This window comes from Alosa alosa, chromosome 2 (assembly GCF_017589495.1).
Source record: "Alosa alosa isolate M-15738 ecotype Scorff River chromosome 2, AALO_Geno_1.1, whole genome shotgun sequence".
In the NCBI taxonomy this organism is placed as follows: domain Eukaryota; kingdom Metazoa; phylum Chordata; class Actinopteri; order Clupeiformes; family Clupeidae; genus Alosa; species Alosa alosa.
The window spans coordinates 7,298,764-7,317,070 of record NC_063190.1 but is presented as its reverse complement, the minus strand read 5'-3'; the positions used below and the strand labels follow the sequence as shown (position 1 = coordinate 7,317,070).

General features: G+C 43.2%; 2 protein-coding genes across 4 annotated transcripts; one reads left to right on the top strand and one right to left on the bottom strand.

The window, feature by feature from the left end:
- Positions 1 to 663: 663 nt before the first annotated feature.
- On the bottom strand, positions 664 to 6,368 carry ftr83 (finTRIM family, member 83). Of its 3 annotated transcripts, none has more exons than XM_048237313.1 (8): positions 5,686 to 6,368; positions 4,929 to 5,024; positions 4,393 to 4,626; positions 3,567 to 3,726; positions 3,364 to 3,423; positions 2,670 to 2,735; positions 1,877 to 1,962; positions 1,343 to 1,460 (listed from the first exon to the last, which is right to left on the bottom strand). In XM_048237313.1, exons 1-7 carry the CDS (start codon positions 6,280 to 6,282, stop codon positions 1,907 to 1,909), a joined length of 1,269 nt encoding a protein of 422 aa, XP_048093270.1. In that variant the 5' UTR covers positions 6,283 to 6,368; the 3' UTR covers positions 1,343 to 1,460; positions 1,877 to 1,906. The 3 variants fall into 3 exon arrangements, with proteins under 3 accessions (XP_048093268.1, XP_048093270.1, XP_048093271.1); XM_048237314.1 differs by having other exon boundaries at positions 1,349 to 1,460; positions 1,873 to 1,962; XM_048237311.1 differs by lacking the exon at positions 1,877 to 1,962 and having other exon boundaries at positions 664 to 1,460; positions 5,686 to 6,366.
- Positions 4,997 to 17,569, top strand: ftr82 (finTRIM family, member 82). The gene is made up of 9 exons (XM_048237315.1): positions 4,997 to 5,048; positions 11,131 to 11,210; positions 12,435 to 13,072; positions 14,748 to 14,843; positions 15,170 to 15,403; positions 15,530 to 15,689; positions 16,200 to 16,256; positions 16,383 to 16,451; positions 16,673 to 17,569. The coding sequence occupies exons 3-9, from the start codon at positions 12,476 to 12,478 to the stop codon at positions 17,191 to 17,193; spliced, it is 1,734 nt and encodes a 577-aa protein (XP_048093272.1). The 5' UTR covers positions 4,997 to 5,048; positions 11,131 to 11,210; positions 12,435 to 12,475; the 3' UTR covers positions 17,194 to 17,569.
- Positions 17,570 to 18,307: the final 738 nt, after the last annotated feature.

The following is an 18,307-nucleotide window of genomic DNA, read 5'->3' as shown; positions in this document are numbered from 1 at the left end:
CTAATTAGTTTTCCACCTCTGATGGAAGCGGCATTTTCCTTTGGGGTAGAGTTGCTGAACTTGCAACATAATTTGTGGTAGTACAGTGGTATGCAAGATGAATGGATTCCATGCATAGCTACACTGATTTAGAATACCATCTGAGATCAGTTGCATTGTCTTTTTTTTAATCAGGGCAGCAGTTTTCAGATTATATTATGTGTTTACATAATTGCAAAAGGGTTCTCCAATGTATTCTCAGTTAGCCTTTTAAAATTATATCAGATTAGTAAACAGAATGTGCCTTTGGGACATTGGATGAATGGCTGCTGATAATGGGGAATGTAGATATTGCATGAAGATCAGCCATTTCTTTCTACAAGTCAAGAACCCTTTTACAATTATGTAAGCACATAACGTAATCTAAAAACTGCTGCCCTGATTAAAAAACAATGCAACTGATCTCAGCTGGTATTCTGTCTATAATGGAGTGGAATGGAAATGTCTAGCCCCAAACTTTTGACCGGTAGTGTAAGTTATCCCTTATTTCCCTATAAGACAATGCTAGACAGAATGTTTGTTCTAATACGATGTACAACGTAGCCTATATTGAATATAAATATGAAACAATGCTTTATATTTAAACAAGTAACTTTATTAAAGTAATATGCACATGTACATGGCTGCCATTTTCACAAGTTCACTTTATTTGTTCTTCATATAATCTATTCACAGGATTAAAATATCAACATACGATTAAATAAAAATCTAGATCATTTTATTTTCTGACCACAAACAATAGATCAGATATTTCAATAAGAAGTATGTATCACTGTGTTAGTAACTTACTTCACAAATAATATGCATTTGTTTTACCAAAAACAAAAAAATACAAATTATACAATTGATTTATAATCAAATCAAATTAATTTCACATATAATAAAGTAACTGTTTATTTACAGTTGACATAGTGTTATTGCTGACTCATACCAGACCCAGAAACCAGGGTAAACGGGTTCACTGAAGGTGGCCTTGAACTGATAGATAAGCGCCATGGACTCTGTATTGTAAAAGGAGAGGGTTCCTCCAGAGTGGTCGAGGAAGACCCCGACGCGGGCGCAGTAGGGCGCGTTGATCTCGTTCTGCTCTTTGCCGTGGCGGGCCGAGTAGCTGGAGTCTGAGCAGAAGAGGCTCCAGGACTTGCGGTTGTAGCCGATGCGGGCGGAGTCGCCGTAGCCCGTCCGCTTAATGCCTTTGAAGGTGACCCCGATGGAGGCGCCCTCTCCACTCCAGTCCACCTCCCAGTAGTACGCACCGCCGGACAGGGCCTCCTTACAGAGCACCTGAGGCAGGCAGTCAAACCGGGAAGCACTGTCACTGTACGCCTGGGGGTCTCTCTTCAGAGTGGCCTTCCTGTTCCCCCGTGACAGATAGAGTTGTCTGTAGGCCGTGCTTGAGTCCAGTGTGAGCTGACAGGCATCTGTTAGAGGATGAGAGAAAACAAAGGTAGAGAGAAATTAGATTATTTTGCTTCTCAACAGGAACGTTCCCGTTCCATTAGTGTAAACATCCACACCCACAGCTTGCTTAGGCCACTGGAAATTTTTAAAGCTCAGGTAAGAAACTCCACAAACCATAATAACCAATAACCAAAACCACCAGGGCAACTCTAAATCCGTCCTCCAGCCACCAAATCCAACAGACAAAACTGAAAGGCCACAAACTGTCATTTGGCCTGTCATAAGACTTTATGCAACGTTCAATGCTTTGGCCAAATGACTGCTGCAACCTCAAAGTTTTCACGGGAAGAGACTCAGAAAACAGAGAGACTATAACCCTTGGGAGTGGACTAGCAGACAACGACAGCAGACAACAACAACTGTGAGTGTCACCTGCCTATCAGATGGGTCTGTCCACTTCTGCAGGTCAAAGTTGGTTGGACATTTTCAGTTGTCCCGAGGATTGACGAGAGCGTCTCTGATCTAGAAGGCCGGGATTGTCAAAAACAAGCTTGAATCCGACAATGTGTCTACATGCCCACAGGACTTATGGATGAGTTCAACGCTTACTTTCTAAGTTAAAAATCTATATGGTCTAGTGTATGTACCGTATGTAGATACATACAAATCAGACTGTATTCTAATTGACTGACTAAAATGCTGGCAGTGGTTCAGCATTCCAAAAATTGTTGAAGTAATTAGAGTCTAGTGAATACAATAACTAATAGCCAACATGAAATATGATGGAATTACCAGACAATCGTGTGGTTTTTTCATTTTGCTTAAGTTATGGGAAGGTCCTCCCTGCCTAAATATGCATACTCTCCCACTCAACCAACAGAGCTAGCATGCTCAGTAACTTACGCACACCCAGTTGGCTATCTAAGGAATGCTGCAGGGCCACTCCCTCCTAACATCTGCTCCTAGATGGACAGAAACTGCTGTCCTCTTTGTCTTTTTTGACACATTTCAATCGAAAAAAAATGTGGGGCTTGGTCAATCCACACCTTAAAACTCAAACTCTTCCATAAACTCAACAGCACACCACAGAATTCATCCTTGTCATTATTGTAACCATTGTTTCGCTGAACTTTGACCCTGACCAAAGGGCGCTCATAAATCACATCATGGCTGGAGGTGTGTGAGATAGAGATCTCACAGGCTATGCTTTTAAAAACACATTTACTCACACTGCAGAAACTCATCTCTGCTCCGAGGCTGCTGGCTTGGGCTCTTGTACATTTGAACTTCATCAGCTAAGACAAGAAATGAGAAGATAATTAGGCAACGAAGACAGAATTTTCAGTGCATTATGAACTGCAAGAACCATCCCTATTATTATAAACAATGGAGTTCTGAACATAAAACATGAATGAAGATTTAAACTACTTAAATTCTTATGGTGTAACCATAGTGACAGTCTTAATTACATTATTTAATGGAAACAAAAATAATCAATGACACAGGCTTCTAGGGTTGTGAAATGCAGAGTAAGATGCTGCCTGCCAGTTGGCTGTCTCCAGCAGTGCAGATATGAATGTCTCTTGAGCAACTGACAAACAGCAGGCATCCTTTAGATGTGCCAACCAGTTTCAAAATGTCTCCTAATTGCTTAACTCAGGAGACGGGCGTCATTTAGAAAGAGGCTAGTTCAAATTGAAAAACAACAACTTGAAAATGGTTCCTAACGTATGTGGATAACTGGATGAATATCAGTACACAAAAGGTGATATTATGGTGGAGGAACGGCAGACACTGCCTAGCAACCACTCAAGAATGTTTTGAATCTGGCACCCGCGTTTCAGAAAAGCCAGTCCAACATTCAATCCAGCTCCACAATGAAAATCAGGGGAGGTCACCCATTTTAATCTCCATGAAACTTACATTTCATTGTCCTCCTCTTCTTGCCTCGCTCCTCCAGCTGACAGAATGGCATTTTATTAACTGAAATGGAAAACAATTAAGAGTCAGTAATAAGCCTTTATATAGTAAAACAACTGTAAAAATGTCAAAATACATAAAGTAGTCTCAGTCAGTCCAGCTCCAGAAAACAGCAATGGATATATGAGAGTACCGGTCAGCCTTACCTGTCTTGGCCACTTTGACCAGCTCCTCATTGCTGAACTCATGCAGGTGCTGCTTCATCTCGGACACGGCCTTGGTGACGGAGCCGAATGAGAAGTAGGGGTTCACACTGACACTGGGCAGCTCCTCCGCATCAGTCTGGGCGATGAGCATGTGGTAGCTCTGCACCAGCAAAGAAGGACACAGCATTTAATGAAACTGGACGGAAAAATGACCTGCGCATATTTGCTATCGTCTCCTGTTATGAGTCTTAATCCAATTTAGAGAAGGAGACAAGAAAAGCGCAACACTGCTTGCTCCATTGTGCAACCAATTTAATGATAATTCATGATCATTAATGGGTCTTTAAGGAGCCTTGAGTCTTAATGCAAACATAAGTCAGTCACAGAGTTAGTTAAAGGAACCAGATGTAAGATTGTGGCCAAAACTAGTACTGCAATCACTTTCAAATTACTGTAGAGTGGTGTATCCCCTCTCCCTCCCCCCTGACTCGAGGTTGCCAACCGAAACATGCCGAAACACTACTGACTTTGTGATTAGTAGATAGGTGGAGGGTGGCACATCAGGCCAAAACACAACATGACATGACAAAACACAACATCAACATCAGTTGAGGGCTGCAACTTCACTTTTTAAATGACAATATCCTGGCCGGACTACTGTTGTCAGTGATATAATGATGATCATGATTTCTTAATGTTTTCTTAATGTTTAGTGACATATCAGGGCCATTTTATGATTAATTGAAATACATTTCTTACATATGGTTCCTTTAAGTCAGTTCAACTTTAATGTTTGTGTTGGTTGGTGCACAGGAGGGTCAGTCACCTGGATGAAATGGATGTGGTCCTCGGTGCGTGACAGCGCGGTCAGCTCGTTGTCCCTCCTCTTCAGGTCCGTAATCTCGTGGGTGAGTCTGTCCATGTGGCCCTCAGCGTTGCTGAGCGCCGCCTTCTTATTGGACGTAATGAGCTTGCTCATTTCCTGTTGCATCCTCTCAATGGAGCGCAGCATGTCCCCAAAGAGCTTCTCGCTTTCCTGCAGGGCCCGCTGGGCTGAGTGCTGCACGGAGGAGGGGGGGGGGATGAGGACATGGAGTTAGTACAGGAGAATTTCCGGCCATTGTAGTGCACAACAAGTAGAAGAGCTTTTGAAGGGAATTCTATTTTGGCCTGCTTGTGAGCTTCCTTCATAATAACTCTTCAAATACTTTTCTATTATTTTAGTCACTGGAAGTATGTGGGAAAAATCGCTCAGTGAAATATTGGAGTGCAAATCAGTATGACACGTTAATAAATATTTAATACGTTTTTAAGTATTAATATGTATTTAATCATGTTCATTTCTGTGCATGTCCTTGTTACCTTAAGAGAGTCCACAGCCTGCTTGAGCTCATCCATCTGCTTCACCCGGTCGTGAATCTTCTCCTGGATTTCTGCCTGCGTGGCACCTAGACGTTGCTGTGGGGATTACCACAAACAATCGTGAGTGGCATGTTTTTGTTGAGCTGTCACAAGAGCTGTTACAGTGATGAAAACAAGCAGGCTCAGAACTAGAGGAGCTGGTGTCCTTTCGTCAGCATGGTAAGGCTAAGATATCCCAGAGATATATCCTGCTGTTAAAAAGAGTTTTATACTGTATCTACAAGTCTGCATTTTGAAACACAATGTCAAATGTGTAGCAGACCAAGGGTATTGGAGCTGTAGATTATGTGTTGCAACAGTGCAAATGCTATCTAGTTTCAAGTGCATTCTGGACCACACACATCTATTAACGTCTTAACCTTTCTGGGTGGGGCCTACTGATAGTAAGGCATGTTTGTTCTACGGGCTTGGCCGATACTATGGTTACCAATCCATCTGAGTCTAACAGGAAGTTCTCTTAAGCTTTACTCACACTATTTAGTCGTTACTGTAAGAGGAGGGGGTTTATGTTTGTTCTTCATCTTAAGTGGACCGAAAGTCGATAGGGCATAGTGCCATGAGATAGCCAGGTTCATAAAACTACAATAAATAACCAGAACTACTCCAAGAAGAATACTACGTTAATCATTAGCATGGACAGACATGTAAATAAGATCCAAATTATTGACAAAACCAGCGAGATGTGAACGTGTCCTACCTGCATATCTGCTCTCTCCTGCTCGGCGGACACCATGTCGTGGCCCTTGTGTTCCTTGACCGTGCACAGCACGCAGATGCACATCTGGTCAGTGCGGCAGTAGAGCTCCAGCCCCTTCTGATGCTGCGGGCAGATCTGGCGGTCCAGGTGACCGATCTCGTCCACCAGCTTGTGCCTCTTGAAGGCGGCGTTCTCGTGGTGGGGCTTCAGGTGCTTCTCGCAGTACGACGCCAGGCACATGAGGCAGGACTTAACGGCCTTCAGCTTGCGGCCGATGCAAATGTCGCAGCCCACGTCGCGGGAGCCGGCGTAGTTGTAATCCGGGGATGGCGGGGCCGGGGGCGAAGGCTCGGTGGCCTGGTAGCTGGACATGGAATGGCGCGAGGAGGAGTGGGAGTTTGAGGAGTGGAGGCGTCGCGGCGTGGGCCTCTTGTTGTACGTGACCCGGCACTGGGGACACATGTAGGTGCCCGTGTGTTCAGCATGGTCCCAGTAGGTCTTCAGGCAGATGGAGCAGAAGATGTGTCCACATGGGATGGACACAGGGTCCCGCAGGTCCTCCTTGCACAAGTGACAGATATCCTGGTCGGCCGACATCTATTGATTTTGTGTTGGCAATCTGGGTCAGTGAACGGTCAGCAGGTTGTGGTTTGCTTGAATCGTTATAAGTCGAGTGAGCGGCAGGTGACACCGCCCGCAGTTATATAGACTTCACAGGGAGGGACGCTAAACAGGTTAAGCAGAAACTAGTCAACGACAGGGAGGGAGGGGAGGGCACGGAGGTGTGGCTATGGCACTGGAGGTGAGTGAGAGAGAGGAAAATGACAGCCAGCGTGAGTGAGCGCGAATATGGCAGCACAAAAGAATGAATGAAATGTGTGATCTCAGGACACAACTTTGTTTTGACAATTTAGTCGTTGAACAAGAGGACAGAGCTCCGAGCTGGATCCATGAGAAAAACAAAGAGTGGATGGCAGCCTTGCACAAAACAATACTGTGTTGCTATAAATATCGCTGATGTTTATGTTACAGGAACCTTCATATGCATTACATCACTTCCCATGTGATATTCTGCATTGTAAACTACAAAATACTAAAGCTCCTCTTCTACCATGTTCAGTCCATTGTCCATTGGAGCACAGACACAAACACAAAAACACTTAAATATCCAAATAATTATGCAAAGCATTGACGTGTCTCCTTTTACAGCCTCTGAGCTTTTAGGCATCAGGAAGATAGATTAGTGTCGAGTTTGCCATTACATTTAATTTAATTTAATTTAATGCTAGGTTCTCCTGCATGACCTTATATCCGGGGAAAAACAGAGCTCTTGCATACCAGTAGGCTGCTGTGCAGCGGGGGCATAATGATGGATGCCCACTTAGTCTCCCGCACAGCATGACCCCCTGGCACAGGAGAGCCGAGGGCAGTGTAAATTAATGGAAGGAGGAAACACTGAAAGGGCTCTTTGTATTTGAAAAAAGAGCAAAAGCACATCCAAATGAGGAATTTTTTAGTCCAATAACATGAAAGAATGGGGGAAAGAATTATTCAAATCTTCAATGCAAATTTCATGTGTGAGAATCCAAAGAAATGATTCTCCAGTTACTGGCAAAAAGTGAGGAATGTTTGAGGTGTGAGTTCCAGCACCTGAATCACTCTCAGCCCTATGGTGGAGTTTTACAAGTGTTACGTTGTGAATGAGGCAGGTAAATGTTTGTTTCAATTTGGAGGCATGCATCCACTTAAGCATACTCTACTGAGCAACTGGAATTTTTAGGGAAAAAATACGTGTAGTAAATTCAAATGGGTGCTTGCAATGTCATGTAAATGGAAATAGTAAATAATCAACTTTTTAATTAGCACATTTCCCCCTCACCATTCCTGCGATTACACATTCAACTTGTGTTTGTGTGGCAGGACAGAGCGAGACTGAAACTACCCAGCTGCAAGAGACAAATAAGTGCATTTGTTTTGGTAAGAATCCAAAACCTCAAATCATGTAATACAATGGAATGGCCTTTCAAAAATATCACCCTTTCTGCATGTCACTCATAAATAGATCTTTTATTCTCTCCTCATTTCCCTGTCCCCATCACAAGTTTGAAATTCTTTCTTGCCAAGATGGCTGCCAGATCTATAGTTTCACCAGTTAAAACAAAAAGTCTGGCAGGAATGTGACCAGGCCAGATAAGCCTGATAATGTCAGGTCAAAGGGGGCCTGCTGAGGAGAACTTTCCGCTGAGAGAGGGGGAGCATCCCATTTTCACATGACTGCAAACGGTCGGCAGTGCAGTCTCTGTAAACCGTCTGTGACAGCTGCACTGGCTGACAGGATTTACGATCACATGCTGGTTTGATTTTGAGTGCACGGTGGACTGCAATTGCAAAGAGAGGCTATAGTGCTCTCTGAAACATTCTTTTCAAATGAAAGTATGTGTAGAATATGGCTTTCCACACTTAGAGTAGATTTAATGTTTTATGTTGATGCATGCGGGAACTGAAAGTAGCTGTCTATTAGCTGTTGCTGATAAAGAATGTGCTTATAGAAATTAGAAAATGACATCATGCATTATGAAATACTGTTGTTTGTCAACACCACGTCATAGCAGATGAATAACTGCACCCTCAGAAAGTATTTGCCAGGCCTTAAAGTTCCCAGGCACTGTGTCTGAATTCAGATGTGGGCCAGACCATTTAGGATTTGGAAATAGATAATCAGATAATTATTTTGGACGACTTCTGGTAAGTTTCTGGTGACTGCAGGCACAGAAATGTTCCTTGCGTTAAACCCTGTATTTGTGCATAAAAAACACATTAGGAATCTCATACAACTACACTATGGCACACCTGGACCAAGAATTCAGGTTAATGTCTTTTTTTCCACTGCTCTTCTTAACCATCTGACCTACAGTTTAATGAGTCTATTTAATGCACCGTGGCAAAGCAGCCAGTTGGTTTTATATTTGTTTCACAGGACACTGCCATAAAACATCACAAGGTGTTCAGGTTACACAGTACATCTGACATACAAGATGAACTGTATAAAAAGCAGCCTACCTCATGTACCTGTGCTTTGGTCAATGGTTAATTTGTTCCCACCGCACCGCCACTGGTCTTTGACGAGTAGCCTTTTTCAAATACGATGTCTCTCTATTAGTATTGTATCTGAATTCAGTAGTAAACTGAACACGCAGTAGGATTATTCTGTTAGGCAGAGATCACACTTTCCTATTGATAGATAGATAGATAGATATAGCAGGTTTCCTATTGATAGATAGATAGATAGATAGATAGATAGATAGATAGATAGATAGATAGATAGATAGATAGATATTGTTCTCTAATGCTAGCGTTGAACAAGCTGAGCGTTGAACTTGGTTCAACTTTCAAAGCACAACGCGAGCGTATTCAATTGTCAGTTTAGGGAAACCATTTGTGTTTATTAGGAACAAGATAGAACTTATTATGGTCTGAGCGTTATGTTGTGTTGCATTGCGTTACACTGGCCAGTGTGATCCCTGCCTTAGGCCATCAGAAGCACTATGAATCTGACTCAGGTCTGGGTGGGACTGTTCTTTAAATGCACTTCAAATACCACACACAGTTACAGTTGTGACTGTCAGCCTGCTGACAGATATGTTTTTGCCAAACAGCTGAACTTTTCCCTGTACTTCAGTATTACATGCAGTAGCTGTGCAGTCCCAACAGTGGTTTTACAGTGGCAAATGATCAAAACAAAACTAATTTATGTGGGCTTACAAGATTGGATGATGGTAGATACAGTATATTAGATCAAATGATGCATGGGACCATACATATTAGTGGCACCATATACCCCCCCCACCCCCTAAAATGCCTGCAGTGGTATCCAATATGTGCAGCACACGTGTGCATGCACTCACTCACACATACACACACACACACAAATGCACGTACACACAATCTCTCTCTGTCCCGGCCAAGGCCAACAAAGGTATCCATTGTTTAAGGGAACCGCTTGTAAATACCTTGTCTCTACTCACTGACCAATCGCATGGGCACAGCCCTGCTCTTGACTTCTGCATTGAGAGAGTCCACTTATGCTCTTTCTCATGGTAACGTACCACACTCCGCCAAGCACAACACACACACACACACACACTTTCTCTCTCTCTCACACACACACACACACACACACACACACACACACACACACAGTCCTTCACCTCCACTCTGTTTAATGAAGCTTGCCCTTCGGCGGGCGGTGTGCTGCAGACGATGCAGAGCATAAAATAAGCACAGTATTACAGAGCAGAATGGACAAAGGGTGGAGGGTTTCGGTGTCCAGTCTACAGTGTCCACTCCAACCCCTTTTAGCTCATTTTTATTTAAATGTCTGTGTCTGTGTGTTTAGCTGCGGTTGAACTCTAGCCTCTGTCAGCCCACACCCCTCATCAAGGTGGTTAATGTGTAAGTGCGGATTGGCCTGCTTCTCCGAGGCTCAAATCAAAACAGCTGAGAAAAAAGGAAGGAAGGAGAAACCAGCTTATCAGAAACCGGACCAAATATGGAGCGAGGCGAAACTCTCTACGTGGTGATGTAAGATACGAGGGGAGGCAGGACATCGGCGATGCTTGCACAACCAGTCAGAGAGCATAGGTGCTAACAGGTTTCTGTTAAAGTATGTACACTAGTGTTTCCTCATGTTTGATTTAGAAACAGATCGACATTCCAGAAATAAAGGAAGTGACTGAGCTTACAATAACTTTGGCCTCACCTTATGGAGGAGTCATCATGAATACAACTTACCCTTCTGGTTAAATGTACTGTAAAATATTACAGTTGGGAAGACCCCAGAGGCTTTTCCTACAGGATTATTGGTTCATATTCAAAGAGACATCTAAATCCCTAGTCCTATAATTTTTATTAATCTAAACTGTAAATAGTGAATAGTGACAATTACACATACATAGCACCTTTTTCTGATTTCTAAAGGCCTTTACATACACTGATCTATCTCACTTGGAGATGAAACATTTAAACAAGGGCAATGGCATCCATTTAGGTTCGCTTGATCCTAACGTCCAGAAAAGGAGCATCTATAGAAATGCAAATGAGGGGAAAATGATGGCGAAACTGATAGATGCTCTGAAAAGGTTCATAATGTGTATGAGAGGTGATACTGTACTCTTCAAGCCTCTAAGGTGTGCCTAAATGGCTGCCATTGCCCTTGTCACAACTACTACAAGTGCATTACAGGCGTGGCACATTGGATTAGGAAAAAATGCTGAATCCAACATAATAATCTGACTATCTTGACTATCTATAAATATTCAAGCTTTAAAAATGGATCTTTAAATCTATAAAGCATAAAGTTTTATTAAATTAAATAAAGTATGTAAATAGTAAATACATATTAAATTAAATACAATTATTACACTTCTATTTTTGTGCTATATCCAGGTGGTGTTACATCAACTACACTTACAATACAATGTGGAGTGACACATTACAACTAAATTGGTCTCTGATGCATTAGGGAGGTATGTGGTTTTGCTTACTACTTCATGACAATGACGGAAAAACATGTTTTGAAAGTCATATGTTTATGACACTTGATGATATTTCAATGTGTATCTGTGTTTCTTTACTTTATCTTTGGCCAAAATGTTGAAACTTTTATTTCACATTTTGATCTTTGACAAAGGTCATGTATCTATGTAACTATGACAGATCCAGCCTTTCCTTTTCCACACACTTGCACTCCAAAGCTCACCAAACAAGTTAAACCAGCAACAGCAAAACGTCTCTCAGATGGTATTTACAGTCAGAACAAGCCCTACTCAGCCGGATCCCATATTTGCTGTATGTGACATGTAAATTACAATGTGCCACAGTGCATCCTGGTGGTCTCGTCAGTATAGGACATTTTAAGCACAAATAAGAATAAAAAAGCTCCTGTTCAAGGAGACCAAGGGGCAACTGAAAAGGTAAAAGAATAACACCCTAAAATGGCAGCAAGTTTTGGACATAGGCAAATACAAAGAGGGTGATAAATACAAAGATATTTGATTGTATCTCCGACCATGATAAACAAAAGTGAAAAGCAAATGCAAACAGTGGATAATGATTAACAACACAAGGTTGCAGACTCTCTGGGTTTAACCAGTGCAAAATCGTGTTGGCTTCCAGCACACGTTTAGATAGGCTCGGCTAAGCACAGGAAAAGCCGACCCAAAAAATCTTGTTTGCATTTCATTATGCTGGCACACTTAGCCCTGTCTCAAGTCCCTTCACTACTACAATTCATTCATTCTCAGGCTGTCTGCCTGCCTGCCTGCCTTTTCTCTCTCTGTCTCTGTCTCTCTCTCTCTCTCTCTCTCTCTCTCTCTCTCTTCTCTCTCTCTCTCTCTCTCTCCCCGGTCACTCCGCCCCTCTCTGTCTTTCTCTCTCTCTGGCTCCCCCGCACTCTCCCGCTCCTTTAAGACTCTGGCAGCCCTGGCTCGACCTGTTTATCTCCGCTGGGGCTGCGCTCAACCCACACCACCAGAGCCGAGAAAAAAGGGGGAGGGCTCTGTCTGCTTTCAATCAATAACCTGTGGAATTCAGAAAGACAAGTAGGTCCTGTCTCTGGCTGGCGTCATTGCATTCTCCCAAGGTTAGCAGGCTCGGAGCCATCTCTCTCTCTTTCTTTCTCCCTCGCTCTCTCACTCTCTCACTGACTCAGTCAGATTCCTTCCATTTTTTTGCCTTTCACAACCTGACAGGTGCGTGTGTGTGTTTGTGACTTGGAAAAGGAGTACGCAGCATGGCCGAACCCATGTCCCCGGATTACTTCAGCTGTCCCTTATGTGTGGAGCTCCTGAAGGACCCTGTGGCTATTCCCTGTGGCCACAGCTTCTGTATGGACTGTATCAGTGGCTACTGGAACGAGGCAGACTACACTGGCATCTACATATGCCCCCAGTGTCGGATCACCTTCACCCAGAGACCAGTGCTCCGGCCAAACGCTACTCTCACTAAGGTGGCCGAGAAGATCAAGAAGACAGGCCTCAACCTGGTCGCCCAAGCACCGTTGCCAGCAGCCAACAGCTACGCGGGGCCTGCCGACGTGCCCTGCGACTATTGCTCGGGCAAGAAGCTGAAGGCCATCAAGTCGTGCCTCAACTGCCTGGCGTCTTACTGTGAGAAGCACCTGAAGCCTCACTATGAGTCGGCCACCTTCAAGAGGCACAAGCTGGTGGACGAGCTGGGCAACCTGGACCGCAAGATCTGCCCACAGCACCAGAAGAGCCTGGAGCTGTTCTGCCGCACTGACCAGATGTGCATCTGTGCCATCTGTACGGTCAGCGAGCACAAGGGTCACGACATTGTGTCCGCTGAGGCAGAGAGAAGCGAGAAACAGGTGAGTGCGAGGCGAGCCACCCTCTTTTCAGGAACTCCTGCCATGTACTTAGTCAGAAAACATTGCATGTGAGTCAGAAACATTTTAGATGATTCAAGATAAATGTTGGATGTTCTTTTATCTTGTCTTGCAGTCATTATCCTAATGCCCCTAGGCTAGGGTATAAATTAAAGGATTTTAATTGAATTGGATTGAATTGAATGGATATAAAGTCTGTCCATAAATATTGATCTAATATGAGATCTAAATTGGCAGATCATTACATTTGTGAGCACCAATGTTTAAAAGTTCTGATTAAAAGTTTGGCTGGGAATGAAATTGAATAGGGAGGGTAAACAACTTTGAAAAAAGGGAGGGAATATGAGGTAGGTCAAGAGCACACACTGTGAGAGAGCTGCTCAGAATGTATTACTGATACTGGGAGTGTTCCAGTGACAAATTATATATTGTCCTGTCCCTGGTCTCCTCCCCTACTTTGAAATAGCTGAAGTGGAGGGAGAGAAAGTTCTCAGAGAGAAAGATCTCAGGGTTGTGAGATTAGGCCTTGATAGAGGAATGCAGGAGAGTCAACTTCCCAACCCCCCCACTATCACTGTGAGAGAAAAAAACAACGCAGTGCTTAAGCCCTTGTCAAAGCCATCACCCACCTCAGCAAGCATGTATGGCTAAAAGACATGCGCTCTGCTGGTTTCCTCTGGCCAGAGGAATGTCTTGATAATTAGTGCAATGAAAACTCCTCGAAGTCCTGTGATCCCACAGCTGTTCTCGCCGATGGGGTGGGGGGCATATCAAACCAAACCACCTAGTGAGATGCACAAAGACCTAGTCTGGCGGATGGGTGGACCTCCTTTTGTTCTTTCATCTCCAAAAAACAACATCACAAGATGTTAGCCAATTTGAATCACATTGGATTGGGCTTATTAGTAAGTAGTTGGGAAAATAAATACATGCAATACCCCAGTAAGGTTTTCATAGCAATTAGTCCAATACAAAAGACAAGGCTTTATATTTTTCATCACTTGATAAATAGGGGCCTGGTTTTTCTCAAATCCCAGATTAAGAGACCTAAGTCTCACGTCTGTCTCTCTTACACTCTCTCTCCCCTCTCCCTAATTCTCTTTCTCTCAGTCACTGACACACACACACACACACACACACACACACACACACACACACACACACACACACACTTTTTATCCCCCCTCCCCAGATTCCCCACATTCCTCAAGCTTATCTTGAAGAATGGTTCGGTGGGCTTGGTTAAAGGTTGCGCTAAAGCCCCTCTGTGTTGGCTGAAGACTGGGACGTGTGCACCTTGAAATGTCTCTCCACAGGCCGGTTGGACCGCGGTAGTTTTTTGCATTCCTCGCGTTGTTCGGATTCCGCCTCCTCTCTTTTCTTTTCCCTCCATCTCCTGAGATAATGCCACACATACTGAGCAGGTCCCTTCAGCGCTGCTGATTAAAAAAAGACACAATTAGGCCACTGGGGAGAATATTTTTCCCACCACTGTAAATGCACTGAAACAACTGAAGAGAAGACAGCTTTACGATAGGTGGGGGATAGATCTAGAGAGTACAATGGACTTTGACTGTCCTACATCCAAGAAACTCCTACATGCACAGATGCCTAAACAATATCTAATGTTTTTATTTCAATGGGTTTTATTCAATAGAAACTCCTTGGTGTGTCCCAAGCTGAAATTCGGCAGAAATGCCAGCAGAGGACAAAAGAATTGGAGGAGCTGAAGACTGCTGTGGACTCCCTCAAGGTAAATGGAAAATTCACTCAAGGAGGTAGCCAAATTTTATCCATAAAGAGTGTCTGTTATCAAAGTTCCACAGACACAAATCACATATCTCAAGGTTAAACCCGACACTATTAGCTCCCAACTACCACAGAAACTCATGTTTGCTAATGCTACAACTACACAATTAGAAACAGAGATAACTATACAGTGGACAGAATGCATGCCCACACAGGGCAAAGTTAACCTGCAAACAGTGTATGATACTGTAGTACTGGAGTACCTGTTGATACAACGGTGAGGTCAAAAGGGTCATCTTAGTGAACGGTGTGGGGCCTTGTGTTTTTCAGAGCTCTGCTCAGAGAGCCATGGCCGAGAGCAAGAAGATGTTTGACGAAATGATCACCTCCATCGAGAGGATGAGGTCAGAGGTCACCAAGCTGATCAACATAAATGAGAGGGCGGCCTTCGGCCAGGCTGAGGGCCTAATGGAGCGTCTGGAGCAGGAGATCGCCGAACTGCAGAAGAAGGAGACTGGACTCAAGCAGCTGTACAGCACGGATGACCACATCCATTTCTTACAGGTAGAGTGGGAACAAAGGCATCTCTACACATACAAGTATCACGTATCTCAAAAATCTAATTTCCAGTCTGACTGATGGCACAACACTGTCATATAACGGTTTGTCCTTTTTATTCACTTATGGTAGAACTTCAACTATCTTTGCACCCCTACGGATGATGGGTTTGTGCCAAGAGTCTCCCTCAATCCAGACTTCTCGTTTGGAGCGGCCAGGAAAGCCGTGGCGGCGATAAAAGAGAGACTGGAGGAGCTCGGCCAAGAGGAGCTTCTCAAGATCTCCAAGTCTGGTAAGAACTGCACCACTAGTGTCTTGCCCCATGTTGATGTTAAACCAGGATAGTCTGGACAAATACTGACAACCTGGACTCTTGAACTGGTGCATGCTGCACATATCAACAGTCCAAATGACTAGGTTAAATAAATAAAGAAGGAAATTGACAAAATAATCCAGACCCTGTGTCAACACAATTTAAATTCTCAAATGTAATAGACACCTAAGAATGCACCACTAGTGTCTTGCCCCATGTTGATGTTAAACCAGGATAGTCTGGACAAATACTGACAACCTGGACTCTTGAACTGGTGCATGCTGCACATATCAACAGTCCAAATGACTAGGTTAAATAAATAAAGAAGGAAATTGACAAAATAATCCAGACCCTGTGTCAACACAATTTAAATTCTCAAATGTAATGGACACCTAAGAATGTCGGTAAACTTTCAGATGTTATGTGATCTCAGTGTGAACCGCCTTCTTGATCAGTAACTTCATTTTGTTTTTTTTTATTGAATGACAGTAAATGAAGTTCCTGTGTACACAATGCAAAACCGCACCAGGGAAAGAAGCTCCAGAGGTAAGTTATGGCTTTAAGGCTGTAACATCTACAAATTGTTGCATGCTCACATACTGACACTAATGTAAAAATATCAGAAACAGCATCTATCAAAAGCAATAATAAAACCATTTTTCCACAATATAGTCAGACAAGACATAGTCGTGGACAGTGCTGTACCCCCAGAACCAAAGACCCGGTCTGAGTTTCTGAAATGTAAGTACCTTCTTTGCATTTTGTGTCTCTGTAAATCACCAAGTCAAAAACAATCTGTCTCCATCCATCACAATTTTCATCCATTATCAATTAATCCTATTTTTCAATTCCAGTTGTAATCATAATTCCATAAACACAGCAGCTTTTTTTTGTTTGGTTTGTTTTTGTTTTGTTTCAGTGTTCCATCTTCATGTTCCCTGTATTGTATTTTGTTTTTACAGATTTCTGCCAGCTCAGGCTGGACCCTCACACGGCCTACAAGGAGCTTCATCTGTCTGAGAGCAACAGGAAGGTGATCAGGACCAGGGACCTGCAGCCGTACTCCGACACCCCGGAGAGGTTCGACAGCTTTGCCCAGGTGCTGTGTCGCGAGGCCCTGTCCGGCGGCCGCTTCTACTGGGAGATCGAGTGGAGCGGAGAGTTCTCCATGGGCGTGGCCTACAAGGGCATCAGCCGCAAAGGCAAAGGCTCCCTCTGTCTGCTGGGATACAATGACAAATCCTGGAGCCTCCTGTGCTCCGACACGGGCTACTCAGCCTGGCACAACCGGGTAGACAAGGCCATCAGTGCACCCCATTCACCCAGGATAGGCGTCTACCTGGATCACAAGGCAGGCGTTCTGGCGTTCTACAGCATTGGGGAAGGCATGACCCTACTGCACAGGTTCGAGACGGCCTTCACTGAAGCACTCTACCCAGGCTTTGGAGTGGGAACTTCGGTCAAAATCTGCCAGCTTAAATGAGCTCTCCATACAGTTTATTCATTTTGCAGTGAAAAGTGAAATGTGTCAATGTATAAACGAACAAAAAACGTGTTTGCATGTTTTTTTTTTAAACTTGTGCTTTGTTCAATTTTGTTACCTTTTAACCAGTATATTACGATTGCTGTGATGTTGGATACCATTACCATTTTTAATTATTTGGCCTCTGATTAAGAGAGGCCTTTCATTTTACAAACCTTTGTGAGGTATTTTTCTACAAATGCAAGTATTTTTCATAATTGGATATGTTTGAGTACTAAACCTATATTTATCAGAACAAAGTCCATTTTCACTACTGTATAACATTTTTTCATCCAAATAACCCATTTATATATTTTAATAAAGTTTTTAAATACTATTTTTGGTTCCTGCTTTTGTCTCACAAACCACTCCAGTAAAACATACACAGAAAGTAAAACTACTCTAAAGCTAAGGCCTCCCTTAAATTATAATTGGGTTAATTCAGATTATTGTTCTCTGAATGTTGTTTCTGCTTTAATCGTAATGGTGCATTGCCAGTAAATTACCCATCTTAATCATCAACAAATGCATAAACACCCCCTACACAAACCAGGCCTATCAACATGCACAGGAACAATTACTGCCATCAAAATCCACTGACTACATTTAAACATGCAGCTCCTGCACTGAACTTTCTTTTACTGTCTATGACTGAACCTGATCACCTGTTTCGAAAGACTAAATCAGATAATGTCAAAGCCTGTCTAATATCCGTAGACGGGCACCGACTAAATTGTGTAAGCAGAGAGGGTTAAAGCGGAGCTAGTTATCAAGGATCTTTGGTGTCAGCCTATATACGGCTCTGTTTGGTGTAAGGTAACAGTGCACCCTGCTGGGAGTAACCGCCAGTTCTGTCGATCTGCAGGCATACTGACAAGAAATCCTACATTGAATTAAAATGAAAGACACTGTGTCTGGTTGGTATGTGTGTGGTATGTATTTTTTATTTTTTTAGAAACAATCGCTTTAATAGCATTTATCACATTATGGCAGAGAATGTCTACGGGGTCTGATCATGGGTTGTTGAACCCTCTTGCGAATCTAATATTTGAAGGCAAAAATTACTTTACACTGT

What these genes read in the sequence shown, in the direction of transcription:
- ftr83 (XM_048237311.1), bottom strand. Translation starts at nt 6,282, where the DNA reads ATGTCGGCCGACCAGGATATCTGTCACTTGTGCAAGGAGGACCTGCGG. An exon ending in GGTCAAAGTGGCCAAGACAG is followed by an intron (nt 3,424 to 3,566) that starts GTAAGGCTGACC and finishes TTTCCATTTCAG; the next exon opens with TTAATAAAATGCCATTCTGT. An exon ending in GAAGAGGAGGACAATGAAAT is followed by an intron (nt 2,736 to 3,363) that starts GTAAGTTTCATG and finishes TTCTTGTCTTAG; the next exon opens with CTGATGAAGTTCAAATGTAC.
- ftr82 (XM_048237315.1), top strand. Translation starts at nt 12,476, where the DNA reads ATGGCCGAACCCATGTCCCCGGATTACTTCAGCTGTCCCTTATGTGTG. An exon ending in CAGAGAGAAGCGAGAAACAG is followed by an intron (nt 13,073 to 14,747) that starts GTGAGTGCGAGG and finishes TTTATTCAATAG; the next exon opens with AAACTCCTTGGTGTGTCCCA. An exon ending in CAGGGAAAGAAGCTCCAGAG is followed by an intron (nt 16,257 to 16,382) that starts GTAAGTTATGGC and finishes TCCACAATATAG; the next exon opens with TCAGACAAGACATAGTCGTG.